This window comes from Pinus tabuliformis, chromosome 8 (assembly GCF_031772625.1).
Source record: "Pinus tabuliformis cultivar Carrire ecotype Pingquan chromosome 8, CPIR1, whole genome shotgun sequence".
Lineage (NCBI taxonomy): Eukaryota > Viridiplantae > Streptophyta > Pinopsida > Pinales > Pinaceae > Pinus > Pinus tabuliformis.
The window spans coordinates 1,330,693,003-1,330,718,577 of record NC_142294.1 but is presented as its reverse complement, the minus strand read 5'-3'; the positions used below and the strand labels follow the sequence as shown (position 1 = coordinate 1,330,718,577).

The 25,575-nt window shown below is 38.3% G+C and overlaps 1 protein-coding gene across 1 annotated transcript in view; it reads left to right on the top strand.

Moving 5' to 3' along the window:
- Positions 1 to 24,597, top strand: part of LOC149240377 (phosphoglucan, water dikinase, chloroplastic-like) — a 246,842-nt gene extending 222,245 nt beyond the window's left edge. The window contains exons 10-15 of the mRNA XM_089373687.1: positions 22,665 to 22,873; positions 23,112 to 23,230; positions 23,349 to 23,419; positions 23,902 to 24,019; positions 24,231 to 24,317; positions 24,460 to 24,597. Coding sequence (XP_089229813.1) covers positions 22,665 to 22,873; positions 23,112 to 23,230; positions 23,349 to 23,419; positions 23,902 to 24,019; positions 24,231 to 24,317; positions 24,460 to 24,582 — 727 coding nt within the window. The 3' untranslated portion in view covers positions 24,583 to 24,597. The remainder of the gene's footprint in view (positions 1 to 22,664; positions 22,874 to 23,111; positions 23,231 to 23,348; positions 23,420 to 23,901; positions 24,020 to 24,230; positions 24,318 to 24,459) is intronic.
- The last annotated feature ends 978 nt before the right edge of the window (positions 24,598 to 25,575 follow it).

The window sequence follows — 25,575 nt, the reverse complement described above, 5'->3', positions numbered from 1 at the left end:
TTCTTTATGTGGTTGTATAGAATTGAAGAGATCATCAATTAATCCGAACTCCTCCACTATAACAATACTGAAATGTATTCACTGAAATTGTATTGAATATGGTTACTCATTTTCTGAAGTGACCGAACTGTCTCACTATGCCTTTCAGGATGCTTTTGAATTCCTTTAGACTTGATCTTTAATACAAATGCACCCAAGTGATTTTCAAACTGCCTTTTGACCATAGCTCCGATACCATGTTGGAAAATCCATAGATGTGGCAGTTAAATGATTTTCCTTATTAATAACATTACCTTGTGATGTTTTTATTATTATTAATTCTTTCAATTTATCTTTTCTTATCATCAAGACTAATGCCAAGCAACAAATAAAAAAGTACACAAGATGGAGACACGCTGTGATCCGAATGGAAAAATGGCATCCACCCATGGTATTCATCCACCCATAGTATTCATCCTCCCATGGAGTTTACCCATGGTATTGTAAGTGGCATCTACCCATAGTATTCATCCACCCATGGTATTTTTCCACCCATGGTATTTTTCCACCCATGGAATTTACCCATGATATTGTAAGTGGCTTCCACCCATGGTATTCATTCACCCATGGTATTGTAAGTGTCATCGAACCTTGGTATTCGTTTTCCCATGGTATTTATCCACTCGTGGAATTTATCCATGGTTTTGTAAGTGATATCAACCCATGGTATTCATTTACCCATGGTATTTACCCATCCATGGAATTTACCTGTGGTATTGTAACCAAAAAATGCTATAAGTAACAAGTTGCATTTTGTAAAAGGATAGATTGTCCACCACATTGTAGCATTTACAGTTATTATCTGTTTTAATAAAAAAAAGTTTCTTTGTGGTTTTGTTATTGTGTGTTCTCCTCTTTTTTTATCTGGAATTCCAAATTTTCAAATCTTAGTGGCATCTCCTCCAAGATCCATTTCAATTTTTTAGACCTTGGGGTCTAACCCCAAGATTCGGATCAGTGGTATCAGATTCAGGGTATGACTCCATGGGAATGAGGGTTTGATGCATATTTCAGTTTCAAAGTTTTGCAACAATATTCAAAAAACTTCATGCACATGCTACGACTTCCACATAGCACTTTCTTAGGCAAAGAAAGAAGAATTTTCTTTTTCATTTTTATGCAAGATTTTTTTGGGCGGTGAGTTTGCAGATTGGACCCAAAACGTTTGGTGCAAAATTTACAAAAAAATTACAGATATGGATTCCTTGCGAAAAATACCCAAATTCAAAAAAACAATCGGCCAAATCAGAGCCTTGATGAGGGAGATATTGCTGATTCAAAATTAGCTGTGTTGCAGACATTTTTTTGACGACAATTCGTGGACCATGGATCTCCTATCAGTTTTTACAGTTTTTGTGCAAAATTTCAGAAAAAAGATTGCAGATATGAGCTCCTCTTGAAAAATAACCCAATTTCAAAAAAAAATTGGTTGAATCGGAGTTCAGATGAGGGAGATATCGCTGATTTAAAATTGGCTATTTTTTCAAAACTTTTGTGACGACGGGACAGTTACAACGCGAATCTAAGTTTCCAGAGTGTCCAGATAGGGATTTCAATCACATGAGAAGATGCAAAATGATCATTCTATTTCCAAAAAGAAGTTATAATAGAGACTCCGAGTTATATTGACCGAGTTATGCCCATTAAGAAAGCGTCACGTAAATAGAGACAAGGGAAGACAATATGGTCATGAAAATGTGTGTTGGATATCTTTACCAGAGCAATTCCAATAGTGAGCATCATCACTACTATGAATGCAATTATTTGTATCACCACCATAAGAATAATCATAATGATAAGCAAGAGCAGAAACATAACATCTTCATCTGATGGTTGCACAAAAATTGCAAACTTGGGTAAAGACCATGTAATTTGGAATCCTATTTGCTTGAGTTGTTCAAAATTTGTATCATCGCTGATGCTGTAGTTCTTTGGAACTATTATAGGATACGAAGTGCAACCGTACAATCCATTCTCTGGGAAAAAGAAGCATTGGCTCTGGTTTCCTCCACAATCGAACAACGAGATGTTATCCACTTGGTATTTGCCAAGTAGATACCACTGTTGTGTACAGTTAACAATTGTTCCTGCTATATATTCCCGTGAAAGATTCAAGAATGGGTCGTTTTCATTTATCCAGTCGAGGGTGGCAGATAAATCACCTATATTATGTTGGGCAATTTGAAGGGTTCGATTAGAGTAAGACGAGTTAGTGATATCTCCCATGACTTCCCCAATGAAGTGGCCTCCCAAGTTTAGAAGCCGATCGTCTTCGAACCAGACAGGTATAGAGCCACATGTGCCGAAAGGATATTTGATGGTGGAATTGGCTAGAGTGTAAGGAGCACAGTCTTCATAAGATGGAAAACCAGGTGTAGAAATAAAAGAGGTAAGAAGAAGCAACATCGAGCTCATTTTCCCACGTTCAAGCCAGAACGCAGACATACAACCAACCATGTGAAAATGAATGAACAAGTGAGCTTTCCAGCGAAACTAAAGTCCAACTACAAAGAGAGTTAAAGAGTGATCTGCGTATTGTAAGAGAATGCGAAAGGGAAAGGAAAAAGGATGGACAAAAATGAAAAGATGGATTTCCAAATTCCAAAATGAGTAGATGGATTGACTTGACTGAAGGAGTTATTTGTATCCCCATCACTGCTTGTGTAAGACTTTTTTCAAAAATTGAAATCTCTCGATTTGACTTGGTTGTTTGCATTTTTCAACACGTTCATCAAAACATATGAGTGGAACCCGCAACTTCCGAGTTTCTTGGTCAATTCAGAGTTTGTGAGAGAGACGGTTGAGAGGCAGGCTGCTCGGAGGAGAGTGGTGAATTTGGCAATCAGTGCTAGAATCATCATAATGAATGCAAGTCTTGCCTATTTTGACACTTACCGCTGTGCCCGGTTGCTTGCCAGCCTTGCACAGGCACAACGAGACCTATTCGGTGCACACACTTATGAGCGGATCGATCGCCATGGTTCTTCCCTGATAGAATGGACAAAGATTGCTAAGCAGAACAAGGCATAGAAGTGAATTTGCTATCCAGGTTCAAATTATGCTTATGTTAACCAAATTCAAATTCATAAGCAGGCATGCTTGAGTTCTTCTCGTCAGTTTTGAATTTTGTTTGACATATAGAGACAAAGTTGACAACAGCAAGATCATTGCTCATAAACACATAATAAGCAGAGAGAAGATATATAAGTAGAGAGAAGATATAAGCAGGTGGAAAGCGGAGTAGTATATCGGAGAATCAAAAGCATCAAAGGTTTATACATGTAATTGTTTAAAAGTTACGATATTATGCTACGGACCCAATATCATTTATAAACCATAATTAAGTTGCATATCGGATTCGGGCTATTAGGGATTTATAAACAAGAACCATCGCAAAAGTCTTGAGGTCAGGTGCGGACCCGATGTCTTAATACATGGTAGTTAAATTTCTTATCAGATCCACTTGTTAAATGGATATTAGAGCTTTTTGGAATTGTCATCGTAAAAATACCGATAAATGGCAATGGACCCGATCATAGTATAAATCACAAGTAAATTCCAAATCGGGTCCAGCTTTATAGTCGAAGTGTATTAAATGTGCTTTAGTTTGAGGAAATTTGCAATTTCAAAAATAGATTTGAATTTGATGTTTAATCTATGTAAGTTTAACTTGACGTAAATTTTTTTGAGACATGTGTTGATTTGGGGTAGCATCGGATGTGCTCTAGCCACAAAATTTGGCGAAGATGTTGGGGCACATGAGATCTCCAATACACAGAAAGGGTTTGGGCAGATTCTAGAATCTAAACAGTTCAAGAGATATTAAAATAATTAATATTTTTAATGGAGTTCCTAAGTCTAAACATAAGGAAAATGAAACTGTGAATTAATATGAAACTGTGTTAGAATGGTCCAAAAGACATGGATCAAACCAGATCTAATCTTAGCAGTTGATTAGGGACTTAATCTCGGTCGTTGATATGTCAACAGGAAAAGTATAAGAAGAGGCTTGAGGGTCACTTGGAGAATACACCACAATGATTAGTCATTCTATTCTCTAGAGCGGGGTTTGATAAGATAGATAAAATTAGTGATTGGGAGGTGCAGCTCAGAGGCATTTGAGTACAGAGAGACAGAGAGGCAGAGATAGTGTTGGGAGAGCAGCGCAGTAGCCGGGGAGAGTGACGCAGAGCCAACCAGGGCTCACGCAAGGCCACGCAGAGGCAGCCGGGAGCTGCGCGAGCCTCAAAGAGGCCAACGTTGCTGACGTAGAGGGCGAGAGGGCTGATGCAGGGCCTCCTAAGGCTGACGCAGGGCCAGCGTGAGGCAGAGAGGGGCTGACACAGTCCAGAGAGACGTTGACACTGGGGTTTCTGGGGAAGATTGGTGCTGAGTAGCTGTCAGAAGGATTATCCGGGGTTTCAACCAGGAGATTTGTCAGAAACTGAGAGGTATTACTGCCAAGGAAATTCTCTGTTGGGTAGGCCAGTTATGACACCCAGATTGTACTTTGATATTGCTTAATAAGAAAACCCTCAGATAGTTGCATCGGTTTTCCCACATTGGGTTTTTTCGGGGACATTGGTCCAAAAATAATGGTGTCATATGGTGTGATTGTTTCTGTTTCCTTTAGTTGCTGGTCTGTAATATGTTGAGCATGCACTTTATTTTGAGTGTTTACATTGTAAATAGCTTGTTAATTAAAATAACAAGTAGGTAGGAATAAATTAAATAAAGTGCATGGAGGGTTTCTAACTAAGTAAACTTAGAAACTTCAACATGGTATCAGAGCGTGATTTGAGATCACAGGAGGACTAAGGACATCAACCGAGCAGAGCAATAACAATAGAAAACAATTGTTTCGAGGTGATAGAAGCTGTTTCTAGCATAGTAGCAACAAGGGAGGGGTGACGCAATGCCTGCGTCATTAAGGGTGAGCCGAGAAGAGGCAGTGCAAAAGCTAAGGAGGCAAAGGGAGCCTCAAGTAGAGCCACATAGTAGCTAGGAAGGTTGACGCAGTTGGCTGAGGAGGCCGGGTTGCTAGTGTTGGGATTGCGTAGAGCTTAGGAGCTCTCACCTTCAGGTTGCTGGGGTTTAGAAGGTTGTGGGAATATTGCAGAGTGGAGCTAGTGAGGTACTGTTGTCAGAACAGTACCTGACAGAGCAAGGCCAGAGGAGCTGCTATCGAGCGTTTCTAGCCGAGGAACCTGGATCAGTGGTGTGATTGCATAAGATGATCAGAGTAGGGGGCATCTCGATAGTGGCAGAAGGATTTCCAGGAGGGAAATCAGGACTCAGAGGGAGTCCAGAAGAGAACTTCCAGACGGGAAGTAGAGACTCAGAGGAGTCAAACAGAGAACTTCCAGGAGGGAAGTAGAGGAGCATCATGGCACTACACGGAGTAAGAGACCATGATAGACTGGACGGAGCGTTGAACTTCGCAGTCTAGAAGGCCAAAATCTTATCTGTACTTGACAAAAATCATGTCAAGAACTTTGCCTTGAAGATATTAGCTATCCCAGTTGACCCCAATGATAACGACAAGTACAAGGAGGCAATGGCGAGGGCCGAGAGCATCACCCTTGACAGGGTCAAGGATTATGTAGTACCACACATAGCCGAGAAGGAAACAACATTTGAGATGTGGGAGGCTCTCAAAAAGTTGTACCGGCGTACTTCTGTGCAGAGAAGAATGCTGCTTGAGAATCAGTGGAAGTCGTATCAGATGAAGAAGGGAGAACCGATTGACACCATCCTCGGAGGATTGAATGAGATCCAAGATCAGTTGACTGCTATAGAGGCGACACCGGATCAGGAGTTGATGGTGAGGACAACCCTGAATGTTGTCTCAGAACACTAGGAGGTATTTGTCCAGAGTATACTCGGCAGAGGGACTCTCCCACCTTGGGACAAGATGTGGGAAACTCTTCGCCAGGAAGAGATTAAACGGCAGTCGAAGATGAGTAGCAGCAGCAAGGGGATCAAAGTCAAGCAGGAGGAGGAAGATGTGGCCCTAGCATTTGAGGGAAAGCAGGAGAAGTGTTTTCTTAAAAATAATCTAGATAGTACATTCAAAATGTTGTCGTTTTTGGTCTGTGCTCCTAAGGAAATCTCTCATGAAATTTGTTTCACTACCTGTGGGCTTGAAAGCTCTATTAATTGGGAATGTGTTTTCATCATCGGTGGCTTTGAACATATCATTAATCTTCAAAAAATGCACAAAATTAATTGGACACTTGAGAAAATATAAGGGGGAAATGTTTATTGTTTTCAATAGGCTTGAATTTTTTATTTTGTTGATAATATGACTGATTTTTAGGCTATTTCTTCAGTTTTTGTGTGAAAACCTTCGATGGAGTTTGGTGTTGCTTTTCACCTTGTAATTCCATACAATTCCATGGATTGTCCAAAACACTTGGTTTCTTCTCTTGTGCTCCAAATTGACATGGTATACTATCTGAAAAGATGGACACCACAACATGCAAGCGCCTTTTGGGAAGTTTTTGAGTCCCATGTCTCAGATTAAGAGGCATATAATGTTAAGCTTTGAATTAGGTATTTTATAAATTATTGATATTAACAGTGTTCACTTAATTTAAAGAGTGCCACTGCAACAAGTTTATTCAAATTAACAAGTGCCACTGCAGTGGTGTTCTCTCTGGCCTTGGTTTCAATGTAAATAAGAAATGGTGATACATGCTGTCATTTCCAGGGAATTAAAAGTGTATATGGGGATGATTGCAATCCCCCTCTTGATGTTGACAGTGTTATTTCAGACCTTTCTCATTGCCATCCTCCTCTTCATGCTGGTAGTGTTATTTCAGACTTTTCTGATTGCAATCCTTTTCTTGATGTTAGGCAGTTTTATTTCAGAACTTTCTGGGTGTTTGCAGTGTTTTTTACAAACCTTTATGTCGTGGGAGTGGGATTACAAATTTCATAATTGTTTTTCTGATAATCGTAACCAGAGACCATAAATAGGTCTGTACAGTTTATCCATTTGTCCACATGATTCATTATAGTTCTTAATAGTTGAAACTTTAAAGAAGGGTGATGTATCAAGCAAAATGAAAATTTATAAGATGCAGTGTGTCGTAATAAAATATAGATTTGAGTCTGACATGGGGTGCTGCAACATTTTTGCTGGGATGATATGGAATGGTGTGGAACAATGCAAGCAAAGGCATTATGAGTGTGGAACACTGCAAACAAAAAAACATTCCAGTGAAGCATGTCTTCAAAAAAGAAGAAACGAATTCACTTTAGAAATTTCCATTTATTGAGATGAATGGAAGTTTACCGTGATGTGATCTATCACAACTAAAAATAATTGATGTGGGATATACACCATGCTGCAAAGAAGAAAATGCTTCACTTGGAAGTTTCCCTTTATCTTCATGAATGAAAATGTACAATGATGTGTTGTGACTACAACAAGTTCTGACACATTGTGTCAGAAAATAAAGGACAAATTGAATGCAACACATTGTGTCATGAAAAACGACAAATCAAATGTGATATGCACCATGTCACGATGAAAAACAAATTTGGGGTGATACGACATAGGAAAATCAAGTTTCTATTTGATGCAAAAAGATAATTTTGGACAAATTTTTAAAACATTTCGAATGACAAAATTGCCTCTCAAGCAAGGGGAAAGCTCAATGCACATCTTCAAGAGCCTAGTGAGTTCTAAGAGAGAATCACAACAAATTTCATTAGAGGGTTCAAAGTAGAGAAAATCAATATTCAACAAAGTTCATGTGATATTATTTCTATGCCAATTTTCATTCTTGGAAGAACTTATGTTGAATGGAGATGGAGTTCGAAATGTATAGAATTAGGAGAATTTTGAGGCCTAAAATGAGTCTCCTAAGGAAAATAATAAAATAATAGTTATGAATTTTTAAAGAGAAAAGAACAAAAATACTTTTAAATATAAGCCCAGAAAATCACCTAAACTTGCCAAAAACCACCATTCGGACAAAACTGTTTGATTAACAACAATTATGCATATTAAATACACAACAACATACAAATTTGATATCTCATAAATCCATAACTTAGTTGAAGGTGCCAACATTTCAAAACATTTTGACGATATGTCTATCAATCAAATACCATATTTCTTTAACCTTGTCTTTTTAAGTCATATGTCCCAAAACGCTTGAATATCAGTGAATACCTCAAGATCAACCATGCGTCGACATCTTAGAGTCATAGAAATTACTTATTAATTTATTTTGCTATTACCTTTTGTTGTGGTAAAACACAAACCCCCCATTTTCACTTAAATTCCATTATCGGGACCCTTTTAATTGATTGCTTAGTATTATTACTTTTTGATTTTAATTTTTAATAATATGGATTGCTTGAATGAGTTCGAGGTGTTCTTATCTACCGATCATAGCTCGTTTCATCTCATTTGGACATTTGGTTTGTAAATGCCATCTAATTGTCGATTGGAAGTTCTCATCTTCTTTGGCCTTATAGATTGTAGATTATCCTCTTATTTTATTAATTTTATTTCTATTTTGTAGATAGTCATTTGTATTCGTATATAATAATTTTATGTTGTACAATATGTCTTACTTATATAGCCCCCAAGACAAAGAACCATATCTATGCCCTAGGCCTAAATCATATTACAAAGTGGTCATGGCCAAAGGTTTGGGCCCAATCTAATATATCATAACAAAAAACCCATCCAAGCGCACTTATATATCGGAAATATTACATCGGGGGTTTTGGTTATCGTGCATACTTTCAAAAATCCAATATCACTATAATCCATAACCTCTGATATGGCCCACGTCTTTGCCATGTTTAACCTCCGTTTCCGCTATTCCTCTTGCATCGGAAGTGCCCCATTGGAACTTTTGCGGTTTAGTCACTTGATTCCTGGACCTGATTTGATAATCAACTGCACTCTATAAATATATATATATATATATATAGATATATATATCGCGTTTGGCTGGATCAAACTCTTAAAAGGCATACCACTCCAAACCTCCGATATGCGAATAGCAAAACCTCCGGTTGCCGATATAGTATCACCTCCAATCTCCGATTTTCTTTGATTGGCCATGTTCGGTATCGCAAAAACGGTCTGTTTGCTCAAAGCTTCGATACACGGACCCGATTTAATTTAAATTTTGATTAATTGAAATATCGCATTTGTTCTCATATCGACGCTTGTGTTTTGTGTCACAACTTAAAATCACTGATCATCGATTTGGTGACGGACTCGATATCGTTATTAAAATGAATTCATTGTGATGTCACATTCACTCATATTGCAACTTTCATATAGTCTCATCTCTAATAATCGCCGATTGTCGATATCATATGCGGATGCGATTAGTTTTTTATACTGTTTTAATGTGAGTTCACATTCGTTGTGTCAGAGCTTTGCAATATCATAACTTTGTGAAGTGTGTCATGTTAAAACCTCTGATATCAAAACCTCCGATACCTAGCTACACTTGCCACTTGTCACACTATGGGTTGATCGCTATTATAAAGTATGTACGGATATTGATATTGTCTAATGGTTTGGGGCTGTTGCTATGTTTTCTCTATGATTTGTTAAGCTTTGTGTGAATTATAATAAAACACTCACTGCTCTGTTTTATTTTGATTACAAGGATAATCCAGGGGGCCGATTCAGGAAGATCTTGTACTTCCGATAAACTACAACCACTTAAAAATTTTCGGACTTTGGTTATATACTACGTTTATTATTATAAAGGGCCAATGTTATATGTATCGGAGTTTTGGATTTGCAAAATTCTCTGATCAATAAACTACAACCACTTTATGAAACGACACATCTGCTTTATAACCTAAAAGTCACTGTTTGGACCTGTTGAATATCACAAGTATTTCTTGTCGTCTCATTTTAAAAGCTCCGATATCCATGCCTTCGATACCACTCCTCCTTTGCCACTTGTCACTTCCTAATAAGCTATGTTTGACTCAAATAGGGATGAAATTGGGGTTTGCATGTCTTATCGGTGTTGGTTTGCGTCTCTCGGTGCAAATGCTAGTTTTAACATCAGGCCAATGTGGGTTCCACTAAACCCAAAAATAGTAAATGCTATGGTGATGTTATAACTTTGAATCTAATCTTAAGGTCTTATTGCAACCTGAAGTCACATCATATGTTTTTTCAACTCCATGGTTTGATCCAATTCATTACACTTCCCATTTTAGAAGACATTGATATGCCAATTCTAAATTTCCATTCTTGTTAGGCTCCAACTTACTAAATTACTACCTCTATTGTTTTGATTCGTATCACATTCTCTGAATGCAAACTGGACTTTTTGGTTTTTCATTTATTTGGAAATGTCACATTGATATCTAGTTCTTCCTTAGGTATCAACCTTTCTTAAGAACTCTTTGATTTCTCTACAGGTTTGGATTGCCCTAGTTTTCATGTCCTATCAAACTCTCATGTCTGCTATGAATTTTAATTTTTAAACTTTTCCAAGGTCATAATATCCTTGATATTTAATAGATAATTTTTTGAGTTAACATCGAGGCAACCTTTTGACAACCCTATTTTCTTCCTCTCTAGGGTGGTCTCATAGTTATTTATCACCACAGTCATATATATAAGGCCTTTGAAACTCCTCTAAAGATGCTACATATTAGGCAATCTTACCTCTTTGTATTGAACTATTTTTTCATTTTGTTTACACAATCATTTGCAGTTCTCATAGTTTTTTCTTAGCTGCCTCCAATCAGTGAAATGGATATCCAGTTGGGTTATATTATGATGGTAGCCACATTTTGCCTGCTCATTTTGTATCACTAGTTTGTTTCTTCCGTGTCCAATATTGTCATTGCTGCTTTACGTGGTGATTTTTGCAGAGACATTTTACATCTGTTCCTGAAATGGAAAATTGTGAGGTCATTGCTAATTCTTGAAATGCTTGGAATATCATTGGTCAGTGATAGTTAGAGGTCTTATAATGAAAATTTTAGCCTTTAGGAGTGTTATTAGTTCTATTTGATGGGGAATCTTCAGTATGCTTTTCTTTTGACTATGCTGTCTATTGTTGCTCAGATTGTACAAGCATTGCCACAACAACTCAGGGTAGGGGCCATCACTCTGATCCTTGACCTCTCCGTTCTAACTGTCTCCCAATAGCAGGCTATGGGGCATAGTCCCAATGGAAATGTGAAGATGGAGGACAAGTTGGCAACCAACACGTCTGAGAGACACGATTGAGTGGCCTAGCTACTTGGTTAATTTAAGCAATATTTAAGGATTAGATTAAATTCAAATTTAACACCAGTGCCTTATGGAGTCAACTTATAGCTTATTATTAATTAGAGACCCAGTAATCAGATGGACAATTGCTGCTTAGATGCTTCACTAACCTATATGCTATGCAAATCCTAAGACCTATGCAAGAATCTTGGTTACTTTTAGTTATATGCCTATTCTAAGTATGATCTTCCTCTTGACTGTTTTGGAACCAGTCTTTAGAGTAGGTTGTGTGTTGGAAGTCAACAAGAAACAAGTAAAGACTTGATTAACGATACCTCCCCTTGTGTTCCAACCACTCGATGCTTCTGGCGCTGCAGAGACTGTGACTCTAACGACTGCAAGGTCACCGTGTTGACCACTAGAAAGGTGTTGAATCCCTCAAGCGAAGTTGAGAAAGGGTGGCCCTGAAGTCTATTAACCAAGCTTATGCTTGGAGGTAAATTATTAGTGCAACTAGACTTAGACTGCTTATGCAAGGTGGATGAATGATTCTTAGGTTAAGATTGCTTATGTGATTCAAGTACTTTAGTTACGATTAATCTTAAATGACAAGAGTACTTAACAACAAATGGAAAGACAATCTTATTACCAAGAATGTGTCAATTATCAAGTGCTAATATTAAACAATCCAAAGATAAACTTATCTTCCACAAGATGCTCAATCAGCAATAACAATTTAATAATGACAATTGCTTTGAGACAATTTAGAAAGCAAATGGCAATGAAAAGGTTCTTACATAGAATGATTCAACCCCATACAACCAATAATTCTTAAATATGCCAATGCTTAAGATAAGCAATAAAATTATCAACGCTTCTTAAGATGTGGTGGCAAAACAAAATTATGTGTTTACTTTAGAGCAATTATCCAATGATTCCTTAGCAATGTTCAATTAGATGCTTATCACAACAATGCCAATTAGATGCCAAAATACTTGTTACCCACCATTTTGTGGGTAATATCCCTAGGAGTTTTTTTTTTTTACTCCAAGATGGTCCTCAACTGATAGTTGATAGCCCCTTGTAGCGACCATCTAGTTCATTGTGCCATTCTCACCGCCACCTGAGCCAGCCATGTGGTCCCTCGCCCATCTGCCATGATCGTATGTTTGAAGGTGGGCCTCCCGAATCTAAATGAGCCAGCCATGTGGTCCCTCGCCCATCTGCCATGATCGTATGTTTGAAGGTGGGCCTCCCAAATCTAAAGGTATGCCTTGTCATTTGGAAATTGAGTATTGTAGTTTGCTTATCATGGACACTTTTGGGCATGGATTAATGGGCAGAAAGAATGGGCTACGTCTGTGCTTTTGTACCCTAGACCGCTTTTAGGAATTAACCTTGGATTCTAGTCCCATGGGATCTCTTTTATTGACCATTTGGTTCCATGGATGGCATTTCACAGGAAACCCCGATTTTGGTTGTGTGGTCCCGCCCCCTTATCCGCTTATATTACCCTCTTTCCATTCATTATTACCCCATTCATCATTTCTCCCTCCTGGGTCCGCATTCCTCCATTGGGTCAACATAGGGTTAGCTTTCCCCTTCCCCTTGCCCACACCTTGGGTCATGGCCTGGAATGAAATCCGGAGGTTGATGCAGCTGAAAAGAAAGATAAAAACATATATGGCTACATTCAACAAGGTTCTATGAGCCTTCTTCATCATATAGGAACCCATGATTGTTCCAACCCCTGGTGGGCGATGAATTGCGCCACCTTAAAGGTGGGAATTCATTGCTGTATCTTATACATCATGCTCTAACCCTTTGAGCCTGGAGCAGTTAATCAAAGAAAATCATAAAAAGACAAAAGGCATAAAAAGGAGGATGGAAAAATCAAGCCCAGGGCACCTCATGTACCACGATTTCTCCCTCCTATACATTATAAACCCAAGTGTTGGCTTCCCTCTTATTAGCTACCCTTGTACCCCAACATGTGACCCAAGACTGCCCCTTCTCATTCCCTACTTCATTCACTTATCTGTCACATGCCATCACTTAAAGGATGTACCTTTTCTATATTATCCCCTTTAGAAGTAGAAACCACCTAGTAGGATTATTGGTTAACCCCATTTGGAGTTTAGAAGACACTGGCACATCCCAAAGCTTGTTATGGAAGGGAAGGCTATTATGAAGTCCCCACCTGTGGTCCATGATTAGGTAAGCTCATTTACTCGATTTCTCTAATGACTTGTTGTATTGGAAGGCTAGGGGACGTATTCAATCTTATACAAGATTGTAGATGGTTTCCATCTTGGGTTTGGTCTCCCTATACGAGGTCCTAATCCCCAGAAGGCTACATTGGCACATGTGGGGTGAGCGTTGAGAGCCATGGGCCTCCACAACAACAAATTGCACTCCATGGATCCCCACTGCCATTCAGAGATTGCTCGTGGTTCACTTATTGGACAAGGAGGATGCACCTGATCCATCATGCCTAGCTGACCCCAGATCTATACCATACACTTGGTAGATGATCCAAGACTTGCACGATGATGTGGCATCACCTACACCATCATCCTAGCCGTTGCGGGCGATCTACGAGCATCTTCGATTTGTTGGGAGACACATGAGGACACTTGTGTGCCCCCATATGTCACACCACATGTTATTACAAGGGGCCAACCCCTCGTCCACTGCTTTTGAGGGTCCTATTCTTCATTGTGGCACCCATGGACCTCATTAGGTTTTTTAAAGGGCCCTACAACATGCATAGATTATTATTTGACCTCTTGAGAGGCTTACATTTTCATTTATAAGCTAGTTTGTTGGGCTTGTCACCAAAAGTTGACATATTAGAACATTATTTTATTTTTGGGGCTTATGTAGGCCAAGGAGGCTAATTCGAACTCCTAAGTTGTGTATAAATACAAGTGAGATGAGCTCATTTGCTCAGCATCACTTTGCTTTTGGATCTTTTATCTCTCATGAGATTTTCACACTTTTTGTAGAGGATGAATTGGAGCTTCTCTCTTGTCAATTGTGAATGGTTGGTTATATTCTGTTACATGTAAATATATGCTTTTTATTGTTATTCTTGTTTACTTTTGTCATATGCGTTGGACTGGGATTTTCATTGTTCTAGGGCTAATTGCCACAAGCATTTACTACTTAAAATTGTGGAATTTGTCTCTATTATAACATCTCTCAATGTATGGGCCATGTAATACGAGCGAAATCTCCTAGGGGTAATTCTATCAAAGAATTTGACCTTGATAAGCCATTCCTTTTGCGCAATCGAAGTATAAAAGATGCAAGGTTGCTTCTCCCTGACCTAGAAGGCTAGCGAAGTGATCTTGTGGAGTTGGAGAAAAGCCAAGCCCTAGCTCCGAGATCAAAACTTGCCCTACCATCCCCAAGGCCAGTACCTCATAGGGTCAAAGCAACATCTTCAACTGAAAATACTTTCTTTGATCCTTTCCCCACCATGTCTAGGGTAAGTATATCATTGGTTGCTATACACATTCCCCCTATCCTAGACTGGTTCCACTTGGCCCCGTGTGGTCCCCCTCCTTTCCCTCCTTTGGAAAGACATTTCTTCAAGAACCATCTGGGATACTAATCACAATAAGGATTTTAGGGATTGAGAAGTTCCTTCATAAGTCATATCCCATAAACCTGACCCTTGAATCCTCCTTTCTCTTCCCTAGAAGACATTGTACGTTGCTTAGAAAGCAAGCAAGCCTTATCCTTCTATCTCTTTCGGGAAAGGGATTGCTTGGGTCACTCCACATCATTTCATTGACTTTTCCTTCTTCAGTGACTCCATAATATCAATCTCACATGGTTTGGGTTCGACAATGATTAGGTTCGGTTTGAGTTCGAATGTTTTGATGAGGTTCGTTGTTAGGTTCGTCTATATATATAAAATGAATTATAGGATAAAATAGTAAGAAATCAACATCATTAAACATAAAAAATGCTATCACGGACATGGAAACTACAAGGATAAATTACAAGCTTGAGTTGTGACATGAAGTTATGAGTTTTGATCTATGGACTTGGTCAATGGCTATGAGGTTCGATGAGGTTCACCGAACCTCAAATTCTTTTTAAGGTTCACCAAAATTCGAACCTCAAGGTTAAAGTTCGATGAACCTTGTGACATAGCTTAATATACTGAGTCTCCTTCCAATGGTGAAAGTTTGTAAATAGAAGGGAGCCTTAGCTAAGGTGATAGTGGGCTAACTGTCCATTTGTGCCCTTGGCCTAGCATTAGTCTTTTAGGTCCCCTGCTAGTTTGAGCGGTAAAAATACCCAAGAGAGAGAGAGATACTTGAATGGAAATTAAATTTAAATTCCCAAAGTAATTTGAACCATCCAACAAGATTAGAGCTTAGATGTGTAAGTGCTTATTGAGTGATTTAAGTGCTAAGTTAATGATCTTAGAGATAACACAAGACAAGTAAATGTTAGATTCTAATAGCATACATCTTCTACACAATGAACTAATGAAAATCACTTATGTAACATATAGTTCACTACTAAGATAGATTTAGGACAACAACAAGTAAGCCACTCTAGATCCAAGAAATGACAAGCATGTAAGAACCAAATATGAGCAATGAAACACCTAGTGACTTGCCAAGTGAAAGTATGAGATCACCAACCCTCTTATGATGTATTATTCAGTGTTATATTAGATCTAAAAACACTTATGACAATAGTAAGAAAAGTATGAAAATAGTGAACTATCAATGCAATAATTTTTGCCCCAAAATACCAAACAATTTCTAGATGCCAAAGCAAGTTTTCCAAATTGAAATTTTGAGTTAACAAACACCCTTTGTGATGTAGTTTCAGATTAAATCAGATCTGGTCAGACTTTTACGCAGAGATATCAGTCATGAAATCAGTAAATGCCCAATTCACCAAATGACTAGTAAATTTTTACCATGAATTTCTTAGTGCATTTAGGCAATTTATATGTGATTTTTAGGGCATTTAAATTTAAATTTATTCACTATTATGAACATGTATTCAAAGAGCTGTAGCAAATAGTGAGAGAAAATGAGGGTTTAGAGATCAAACCCTAGACCCAAGGCTTGAAGATTGCTTGCCCAAGTTCCCAAATTTTTTCCAATGGATGGGTCACCTGAAAACACAAGTTTCTTGCCAATTTTTCTACAAAACTCACCAATGAATTAGTTTCAAAAAATTTCAGAGATGAATGAGAGCAAATGAGGGCTAGAAGGCTAAGAAAGAGGCAATAACTCACAGGAGAGGCCAAATAGGCCTAGCAGCTAAGGGAAAGAGGTCTAGTAGGCCTGCCGTGAGGGTTAAAGAGGAGGTTGAGAGGCCTAAGGAGTCAACAAAGGGCTCAAGGAGGCAACAGAGGGCTCAAGGAGGAGGTCGAGAGGGAGAGTGAGGGGCCAGGAGGAGGAAGAGGAGGGCCAAAGGGAGGAGGAGGCCCTAAAAAGGCTGCAACCAAGCCTTAGAGACCTTAATGGCCCACGACAAGCCATAAGGGGATGCCGTCTAGGGTCAAGGATGGAGGCTGAAGCCCTTAAGGCTTGCGGCCAGGCCCTACAAGGGCTTGAAAGCCCACGATCAAGGGCAAGGAGAAGAGGGTGAGAGGCATGGAAGAGGCAGTGATAGGTTGGATGGAGGATGTTGGGCCTAGGAGCCCTAAAAAATTTAAATCCATGCTCCAAAAAAATATTTTGCTTTAGATCTTCAATTTCTGCCTTGCAAAATTTTTTGAGGCTAGATTTTACCCTCAAGGGCCTAGATCGAGCTCTTTTCCTTTGATATCACCTGCTCAAATAAATTTTCAATAACCCAAAACTCCAATATATACAAAAAATTCAAAAAATCTCAAAACCCTAGGTGCAAAACAAGGTTTAGAAAAATAAAAATAATTTACAAAATAATTATACAAACCAATGTTGTTAAAAGCGCGATCGGGATTTAATCGGCGCCGGGAAAAAAGCGGAAAAATCGTTAAAATCGGGAAAAAATCGTTTGGCACAAAAATATTCATTTTTTTTCAATTTTTTTAATATCTAAACCATCTACAACATAAAATAAATACATTGACACATAAATATGATAAAAAAACTAATATATAAGATGTTTAATATCATTTCTAGCGCTAAAATCACACATAACATTGAATCATGTCCTGAATAGTAAGTCCTGAGTCCCAACTCAGCCTCAAAATATCAACAAAAAATATGATAACGTATCTCATCATGTCATAATGTCATATACAATAAAATGAAAGTCTAAGACTCTAATCCTATTGATTTCCTCTGCCCCTCTTGCGAGAAAATGTCACTGCTTTCCCTTTCCCCCTAGATGAAGATGCTGGTGCCTGTGGTGGTGGAAATGGCAGTGGAGTCTGACGTGCTCTAGAAGCTGAAGAAGTAGCTGTAGAAGTAGCAGCTACTGTAGGTAGACAGAGACCACGTCCTCTAGTGGTAGCCCGGGTAGGCGGTGTCACCTCCTCCTCCTGCTCCTCCAACTCCTCCTCCTCCTCCTCCTCCTGCTCCTGCTCCTGCTCCTGCTCCTCCTCCTCCTCCTCCTCCCCCTCATCCTGCACTAACCAATCCTCAGTGGGATCCATGAGAGGCCTCTCGGTCTCAACCCTCCATTCAGCAGTGGTGTCAATCTCATCCAATGAGATGGCTTCCATATCAGGTGTCTTGTCTAGTTGCCTCACCCACAATCGAAGATTGTAGTAGACATAGACCATGTCATTAAGTCTACGGGACTCCAACCTGTACAAAGTTCATGAAATAATAATTAATAATTAATATTATAAAAAAAAATATTGTTTAATGAATTCAAAAATTTATTTGGAAATTTGCAATATTTTAAATGTTTAAGTGTTAAGTTGTTAACCTATTGCGCTTCTTGTTGTGTATTTTTTCAAATACACTCCAATTGCGCTCACATCCCGAGGAGCTGCATGTTTGGCTGAGGATGCGTATGGCAAGCTTTTGCAAAAGGGGTACTCTGCCACCATACGTCTTCCACCATGCGGCTACAACAAAATTACAAATAAACATAAGAAAAAAATGGAATTTTAAGAGACAATGAAATTTGAAACAAAGTTACAAACTAAAAAATACCTGGCATTTTGGCCGTCCTATCAAAGATAGCCATATCAAAGCCAAATGTGCCACCTGACATCTTATACGTCTCAATTTGTTTAGAGATCTCCATACGTTGTTCTGGAGTTCTCACCATCTTCTGGACACAGGTTAATAATCCATCCATGATCTCAGCATCAAAATCAAACCCACATGCATAAGAAAATGCAGGGTTCAGGAAAAGCCCAGCAGCATGAATGGGACGATGGAGTGTGTTGTTCCATCGCTCATCAATGACGTTCCATAGAAGGAGTTGTCTCTGGAACCCATCATCTCCCTTGTCATCATAGTAGGACCGAATGGCTTCTTTGGCCCTGTCCATGGCTTCATACAAATAGCCCATTGCGGGCTTCTCACCATCTACCAACCGAAGAACCTTTACCAAAGGTTCAGTGACAGCACACACCTCCTGCACTCCCGCCCAGAAGTCTTCTTGGTATGAAACAAGTCTGCAGACGGCCTCTCCTTCTGGTTTGCGGCTCATTGGCGAAGAATGCCACTCCTCTGAAACAAACATTCTCTTCAAATCCCACATAGATTTCAAGAGGGATTGAAGAGATATGAAACTCGTCGCAAACCGTGTAATGGCGGGGCGCACCAACTCTTTGTTGTTGGTGCATTTTCTCATCAAGCTAAGCACAGATGTGTGATTGTAAATAAATTTTGTGATGGTTTTTGATGAGTCAACAGTCTCTTTGACAAAGGGAATTTTCCCTATGTCCTCTAACATCAAATCAATACAATGGGCAGCACAAGGTGTCCAAAATAAAGTAGGATGCCTGTCCATAAGCATTCTACCAGCAGCAACATAATTTGCAGCGTTGTCCGTTATGACTTGGACAACATTTTCTGCACCCACCTCCAAAATAAACACATCCAGCAAATCACATAAATTTTTTGCATCTTTGATTTGATGAGTTGCATCAATAGATTTGATAAACATAGTCCCCCTGGGACAACTAACCAAGAAGTTTATAAGGGTTCTCCCCTTTTGGTCAGTCCAACCATCTGACATAACAGTGCATCCTGTTTGTGCCCAGGATTCCCTAAAATCCTCCAATCTTTGGGTGCAGTCACGCTTTTCATCTTGAAGAAGCCGGCCTCTGAAATCATGAAGAGAAGGGATTTTGTACCCCGAGCCAACACTGGCAATAGCATCAACAGTAGGTTGGAAAAATGGATTATTCCTTACAATGCTGAAAGGAATATCACTCCAGAGGAGAAATTTTGTCATCAACTTGTCAACTTGTTCTTTTTCAGTTCTTTTCATCATTGAACCGATAGTTGGTTGTGCACCAGGTGTGGTTCGAGGAACAAAAAATGATGATGCAGCTACCGGATTGACTGACGCTGCAGTAGAACCAGTGCCACTTGGCCCACTTCCTTCAGCTGACCTTTTTAGTTGCCTTTTGAGTTCTTCTTTGGCCTCTTTAGAGTGCTCTAATTCTCCCAATGCTCTCATGGCTTTTCGGATAATTTCAGCATTTGTATTAGGACAGGGCACCACATCACGTCCAGGGATTTGTGCAAGGTGGAACTTCAACCTGTACACCCCCTCGAATATCTCCTTTCCACACAACTTGCAATACAAGTTTTGTCTATCATTCGGAGTTTTAGGGTCACCATATTCCCAGAAAGGATCCAATTTCCTTGGCATGTTTGTTTTTGAATTTTGAATTTGCAAACCTATGGAAAAATAAGGATTAGGAAATAAGAATTTAGGATTACATAATACAAATTACAATTTAGCATTTACAAAATTACAAGTTAATTATTTCCAAAATCCCAATTTCCAAACCCAAGTTACCCAACCAAATGCCAATGGCAAATGCCAAAAAACAATGAAAATTCAAAAAAAATAAACAATGTTTAAAAAAAATGAGAAAATAAAAATAAAAAATTGGTTCTCATAGTCATAACAAATAACCCATCCCAAATCAATGAAAAATTTCCAAAAATTCTTTAAAAACAATGAAAAACAAAGTTTTTATAGAAGCAAAACAAAAAAAAATTAATCTACATACCTGGTTTATGGACAAATTGGTGATCTTGGCTTGGATTCCTCCTAAAAACGCTTGGATTCGCTCCCAAATCCGACGGCAACCCTTCAGCTCCTCTCCCTCACTTCTTCTCCTCCTCCTCCGCGCGGACTGCTCAATGAAATAAAAAAAAAATCGAATTTCCATATAAAACGCCCGCTGCCCCCGTGCCCTGCGATTTTTTCGCTAAAAATCGCGATTTTTTCGAAAAAATCGCGATTTTTTGAAAAACTCGCGATTTTTTCGAAAAAATCGCGTATAAAAAAAATGGCCGATTTTTATGGATAAAAATCGCGATAAAATCGGTTTTGCGAAAAAATCGCGATTTTCCAATAAAATCGCGATTTTATCGCGATTTTAACAACACTGATACAAACTAAATTTACAAAATATACAAGTGTATAACGCTTAGAGAAATTTTGAGAAATATTTGTTTTGTTAATTTTGACGATGGCTAGATGTATTTCGAAAGATAAATGCCAAACCACAACCTTAGCAAAGTTAGAAAACCATAAAAAATATTCAGGATCCAAACATAGTCAGTCTGTGCCCACAGTTTGTGAACTTGGAGCCCAAGGGCTGGGGAACTTGCAAACACTATATAATTTCTCAAGAATAAACCGTTAGAACAACAATGAATCAGATCACCTAAGATAAACTCAAAACTTATCAATAGAATGTACTTATCATCTACAATAAAATAACGATTCAATAAAAATTTAAAGCACAACATAGAAATGCCTGTACCCAATACATACCACAAATTAAAAGATCAAAGACACAATGAACTGCACCCCAAAGTCTTTTATTATGATTATTCAAAACGTTCCCAGTGTGACAATAGCTTTACATAAGCTTTATAGAGTTTTATTAGCCAAACATCATATATCTTGAGACACAAATGACCTCTAATTTATATATAAATCCTCCAAGTGGAAAATAACGGTTAGTTGGCTTGATCCTTGTCAAAATAATTTTGGCCGTTGACAAATCTTTGATGATCTTTTAATCTCTGCCATTGAAATAATTATTTTTTCGAATTTTTTGAATTTCTCATTAATCCCATTTTTATTTAGCTCAAAAATAATTAATTTGAGTTAATGTCCTCAAAAATTTGACTTTGACTTGACCACCAAAGCCCAAGGGTCCAATTTTTCTTGGAATTCCAATATTCCCTTGGTGGAGAGCCTCCAAAAAGTAATTTCTTTAAGATTCACGATTTTTTCCACTTGAAGAATTTAATTTTTTGGCTCTAATTAATTAATTTTCTGGCTTAGGATTGATTATATTTTGGCCAAAAAAATTAATTAATTGACACTTGAGGGGATTAATTATTTTTCCACCCTCAAATATTTTGGCCATGGTGTCTAAGTATGAGGGACCATGCGCTAAAATATTTTTTACATAAGATTTTACATAATTTGACCCTCAAAAGGGGAATGCCCATTTGTTACAGACCCTCAAATAATTTACCCAATTTTGCGACCCAATATGATCTAGTAGACTAAGTGACTTGTAATAAAATAATTTAGCCAATTAGCTTAAGTTATTCTCAAATCACTTTTACAAAAGACTTTATTAAAACACTAGGATTCACCTAAGACTTTGACGATAAATTCTACCCTAGCTTTGGGGTGAGGTTGGAGGGAAAAGATTTGACGGTCGTTCGTGTTTAGAAACATAGATGAATTAGTGAGGCGAAAAACCTTGTAAGATGAAATTCGTCACCAAAATAAAAGGCTTACCTAGGTTGTTACATATGTACACAGTCTTACTAGCGTCATTTACATTACAAATTTTGCAGAATGAGTTTACAATGACTCAAGAACTGATGGTTAATGATCTTGATCCTTTGAAAAATATGGTACAACTGCTTCCTTTGAACTTTGATAAAATGTGAGCGACTCTCTTTATCAGGTTCACTTTGGCATGCAGAACTTAGTCAATTGCTTGAGTCTGCTTTGTGGTGTTCATCTGGCCTCCAGTATTTGGGACTTGTCTGTTCTTATTTTGCTAATTCTCCTTGATAATTATTCTCTTGAGCAAGGAGGCTTATAGATGGTTCAATCCTGTTATAAAAGGCAGCATTGACAACTTTTAAAGATTAGTTGAATAAAATGATTTAAAAAGGATGGTTCTTCTTTGCAATGATTGTCTGCATAAACACATTGTGGATTTCTCATTTAGTATGCATTGTTGATGGAACAGGTTTGTGAATGCTGTTGAGGCTGGAGGAGGCCCATCATGGCTGGTTCGGGAGGCAAGCTTCAGAAATGCAACTAGCTGGGATCATCCTTTAGGAGGACTTGTGACTGGGATTCGTCAACTTGGGCTGTCTGGCTGGCAGCAAAATGAGTGTATAGCGATTGAGAATGAGCTGCAGTGCTGGCAGAAAGAGGGTATTCCTGAGATAGAAGGTTAGTGACATGAGGGTGTGTTGTTCCATATGCAATATTGGATGTATCTAACCACTTCATTGAATGAAGATTTGGTCAGTTTACTATTTCCGATATATTGTGTTTTCGATCTAGTTTTCTTGTATGTACACAAACGGTCTATATGTCCCATTCTTTTACTTTCTAAGATAAAATAATTCTGGATGAAGGTTCCTTTCATCCAATGATTAAATTCTTTAATCTTATTAATTCTTCTCAGGAAATGAGAATGGTATCATTATCTGGGCCTTGAGAGTGAAGGCTACACTGGACAGAGCACACCGACTTGCTGAAGCATATTCAGATTCTCTCTTGCAAGTGTTCCCTACTAGAGTTCAGGTTTTTGTACAGTTTTGATTTCCTGTGATCCCTACCATGATGCTGATGATTATAAATTTATAACCCAATAGTTTGATATATTTAGACATAATATTGATGCTTTCCATGAACCCTGCAGAAACTAGGAAATGCATTTGGAATTCCAGAGAACACTGTGAGAACCTACACAGAAGCTGAAATCCGTGCAAGGTAAAATTATTAGCTTTTTTTCTGTGGATTTGCTTTATATTTGATACTTTCCTACTTTTACCTACATAAACTTAAGTTAGATTATGTTTTCAGTTTTGAGATCATTGTGCTAACAGCCGCAAATTAAATCCACTAATCAGGCAGAAATTACTACTCGTGAACTGCATGCCCTCACAGTGCCTTCTTACAGGTGTCCTAGGTGAAATTATTATATACAGTGTGCATATCTTATTGTACATTCACCCAACAAGCAGTACTAACAATACAATTTTTTTTTGGGTGATTAGTTACTTTCCAGTTAAGAGAACAGTCTTGGTTGAACATAATGAACTTCAAGTTGTTAGCAGAGTCAGAGAGCAGTATTTATTTCAGCTTTTAAGCAAGCTAGTTTTCTTCACCAGCTTTGATTTCTTGATGTACCTATGCAAGTCGTACCATTGCAATGGCTTTGATCTTACTTTCTTTCTTCATGGTATGTTTAGTGTTGTTTTTCAGGTTTCCAAACTTTGCACTCTTCTATTAAAGGCAGTGCGATCATTATCAGGAGGCCAAGGTTGGGATACTCTGGTTCCTGGAAAGGCTATTGGCACTCTGGTCGAGGTAATGGAGTTGAATATTAAATGGATTTTCACCCTATTTTTGGGTACTTGTTAAAATACGGTGTACCTGGAATGCTGAAACTGCTTAGAAGGATATGTACCCTACAGCTACTGATAATGTTTTTATATCAAAATAGTTTTAATGTTATGTAAATTGACCCTCTATTTATTGTCCCTTATTTTCCCTGGAATGCTAATTCCTTCTCTTTCAGGTAGAGAAAATTGTTCCAGGTTCCTTGCCTGCAGCTGTTTCAGGATCGGTTATTCTACTTGTCAACAAAGCTGATGGTGATGAAGAGGTCCTCTTCATATTATTTGTAACAACCTTTAGTTATATATTTTAATTAATTCTATGGGAGTTTCTGGGCGAGCTTTCATTCTTTTTGTTTGCTTCAACTGCCATGTTTTACAGTGTTGGCAGGTGTAATGATTATATTTCAGGTTAAGGCAGCTGGAGAAAATATTGTTGGAGTCATCCTCTTGCAAGAACTACCTCATTTATCACATCTTGGTGTGAGAGCACGCCAAGTAAGAATCTTTCGTGCTGCAAAAGAAAGGAATTGATTGTATAACACAAATATAAGGCAAATTCAGTTTTGAATTAAATGGAGAAATTGCAAGTTTCCTTATATTATCTATTCTGTTGTTGCTCTGATTCTTTAAAGCTTATAACATAGGTTACTTAAATTATGTATTTTGTTTCTGCGCTAAATCTGTAAAGCTTATGACATGCTGTTTTTCCTCCATACCAATGTCATGAAGGTATTTGGTTCATAATTGATCTTGCACAGAGAGCGTAGAGATTAAGACACACACAACACACAGTAATATGTATTGAAATATATATCATATCGAATAAGACAAATGATTGATTACATTGAAACAGTGGCTTCGGTTTATATAACCCTGAAGAGGTGAGTCACACTGAAAGAACATGACCTTTAGGAGACCCAACTAATAATAGCTATCTCTGAATTAGGTTCATTACATGTCCTTCCTCCTCAAGATGCTTCATATTCAAAGCAGGATCAAGGACGGATGCCAAAGATCAACTTCTATGATGAGTCAACAACAGTTTGTATTCTTTGTCTGGCATGCAAGGGCTTCTATTTCTGATGATGATAGGCAATTTTTTGTTTCTTGGGTGAGAACATTGTACATGCTACAAGGATTCGAGAAATAACAAGTAGAGGATGATGGTGTAGAATTATTTCTACATTATCTTGGGATTCAGTGTGAAAAATATTACAATGATATTTTTGTCATGAATAAAGTCGATGCAGAAAATAGAAAAGGCTTCCAGGTGAAATTCAGGGTCTTTCCCAATGATGACATTCGATTTAGCTGACCTCGCATAGGTTTGGAGGAAGCCACATCACTACAATGTAAAGGGGCAAAAGATTGTCTAAATGTTTGAGCATAGGAAGGCCTAGATGAGGCACACCTTTTGTCATTGCTAGGGCATGGGTTTTGACTAGGGTAACCACCAAAGAGAGGCATGTTGTTTTTAGGGGGTGGTGACCCACCACCACCTCCAATCCTTGGTTGAGGATATAG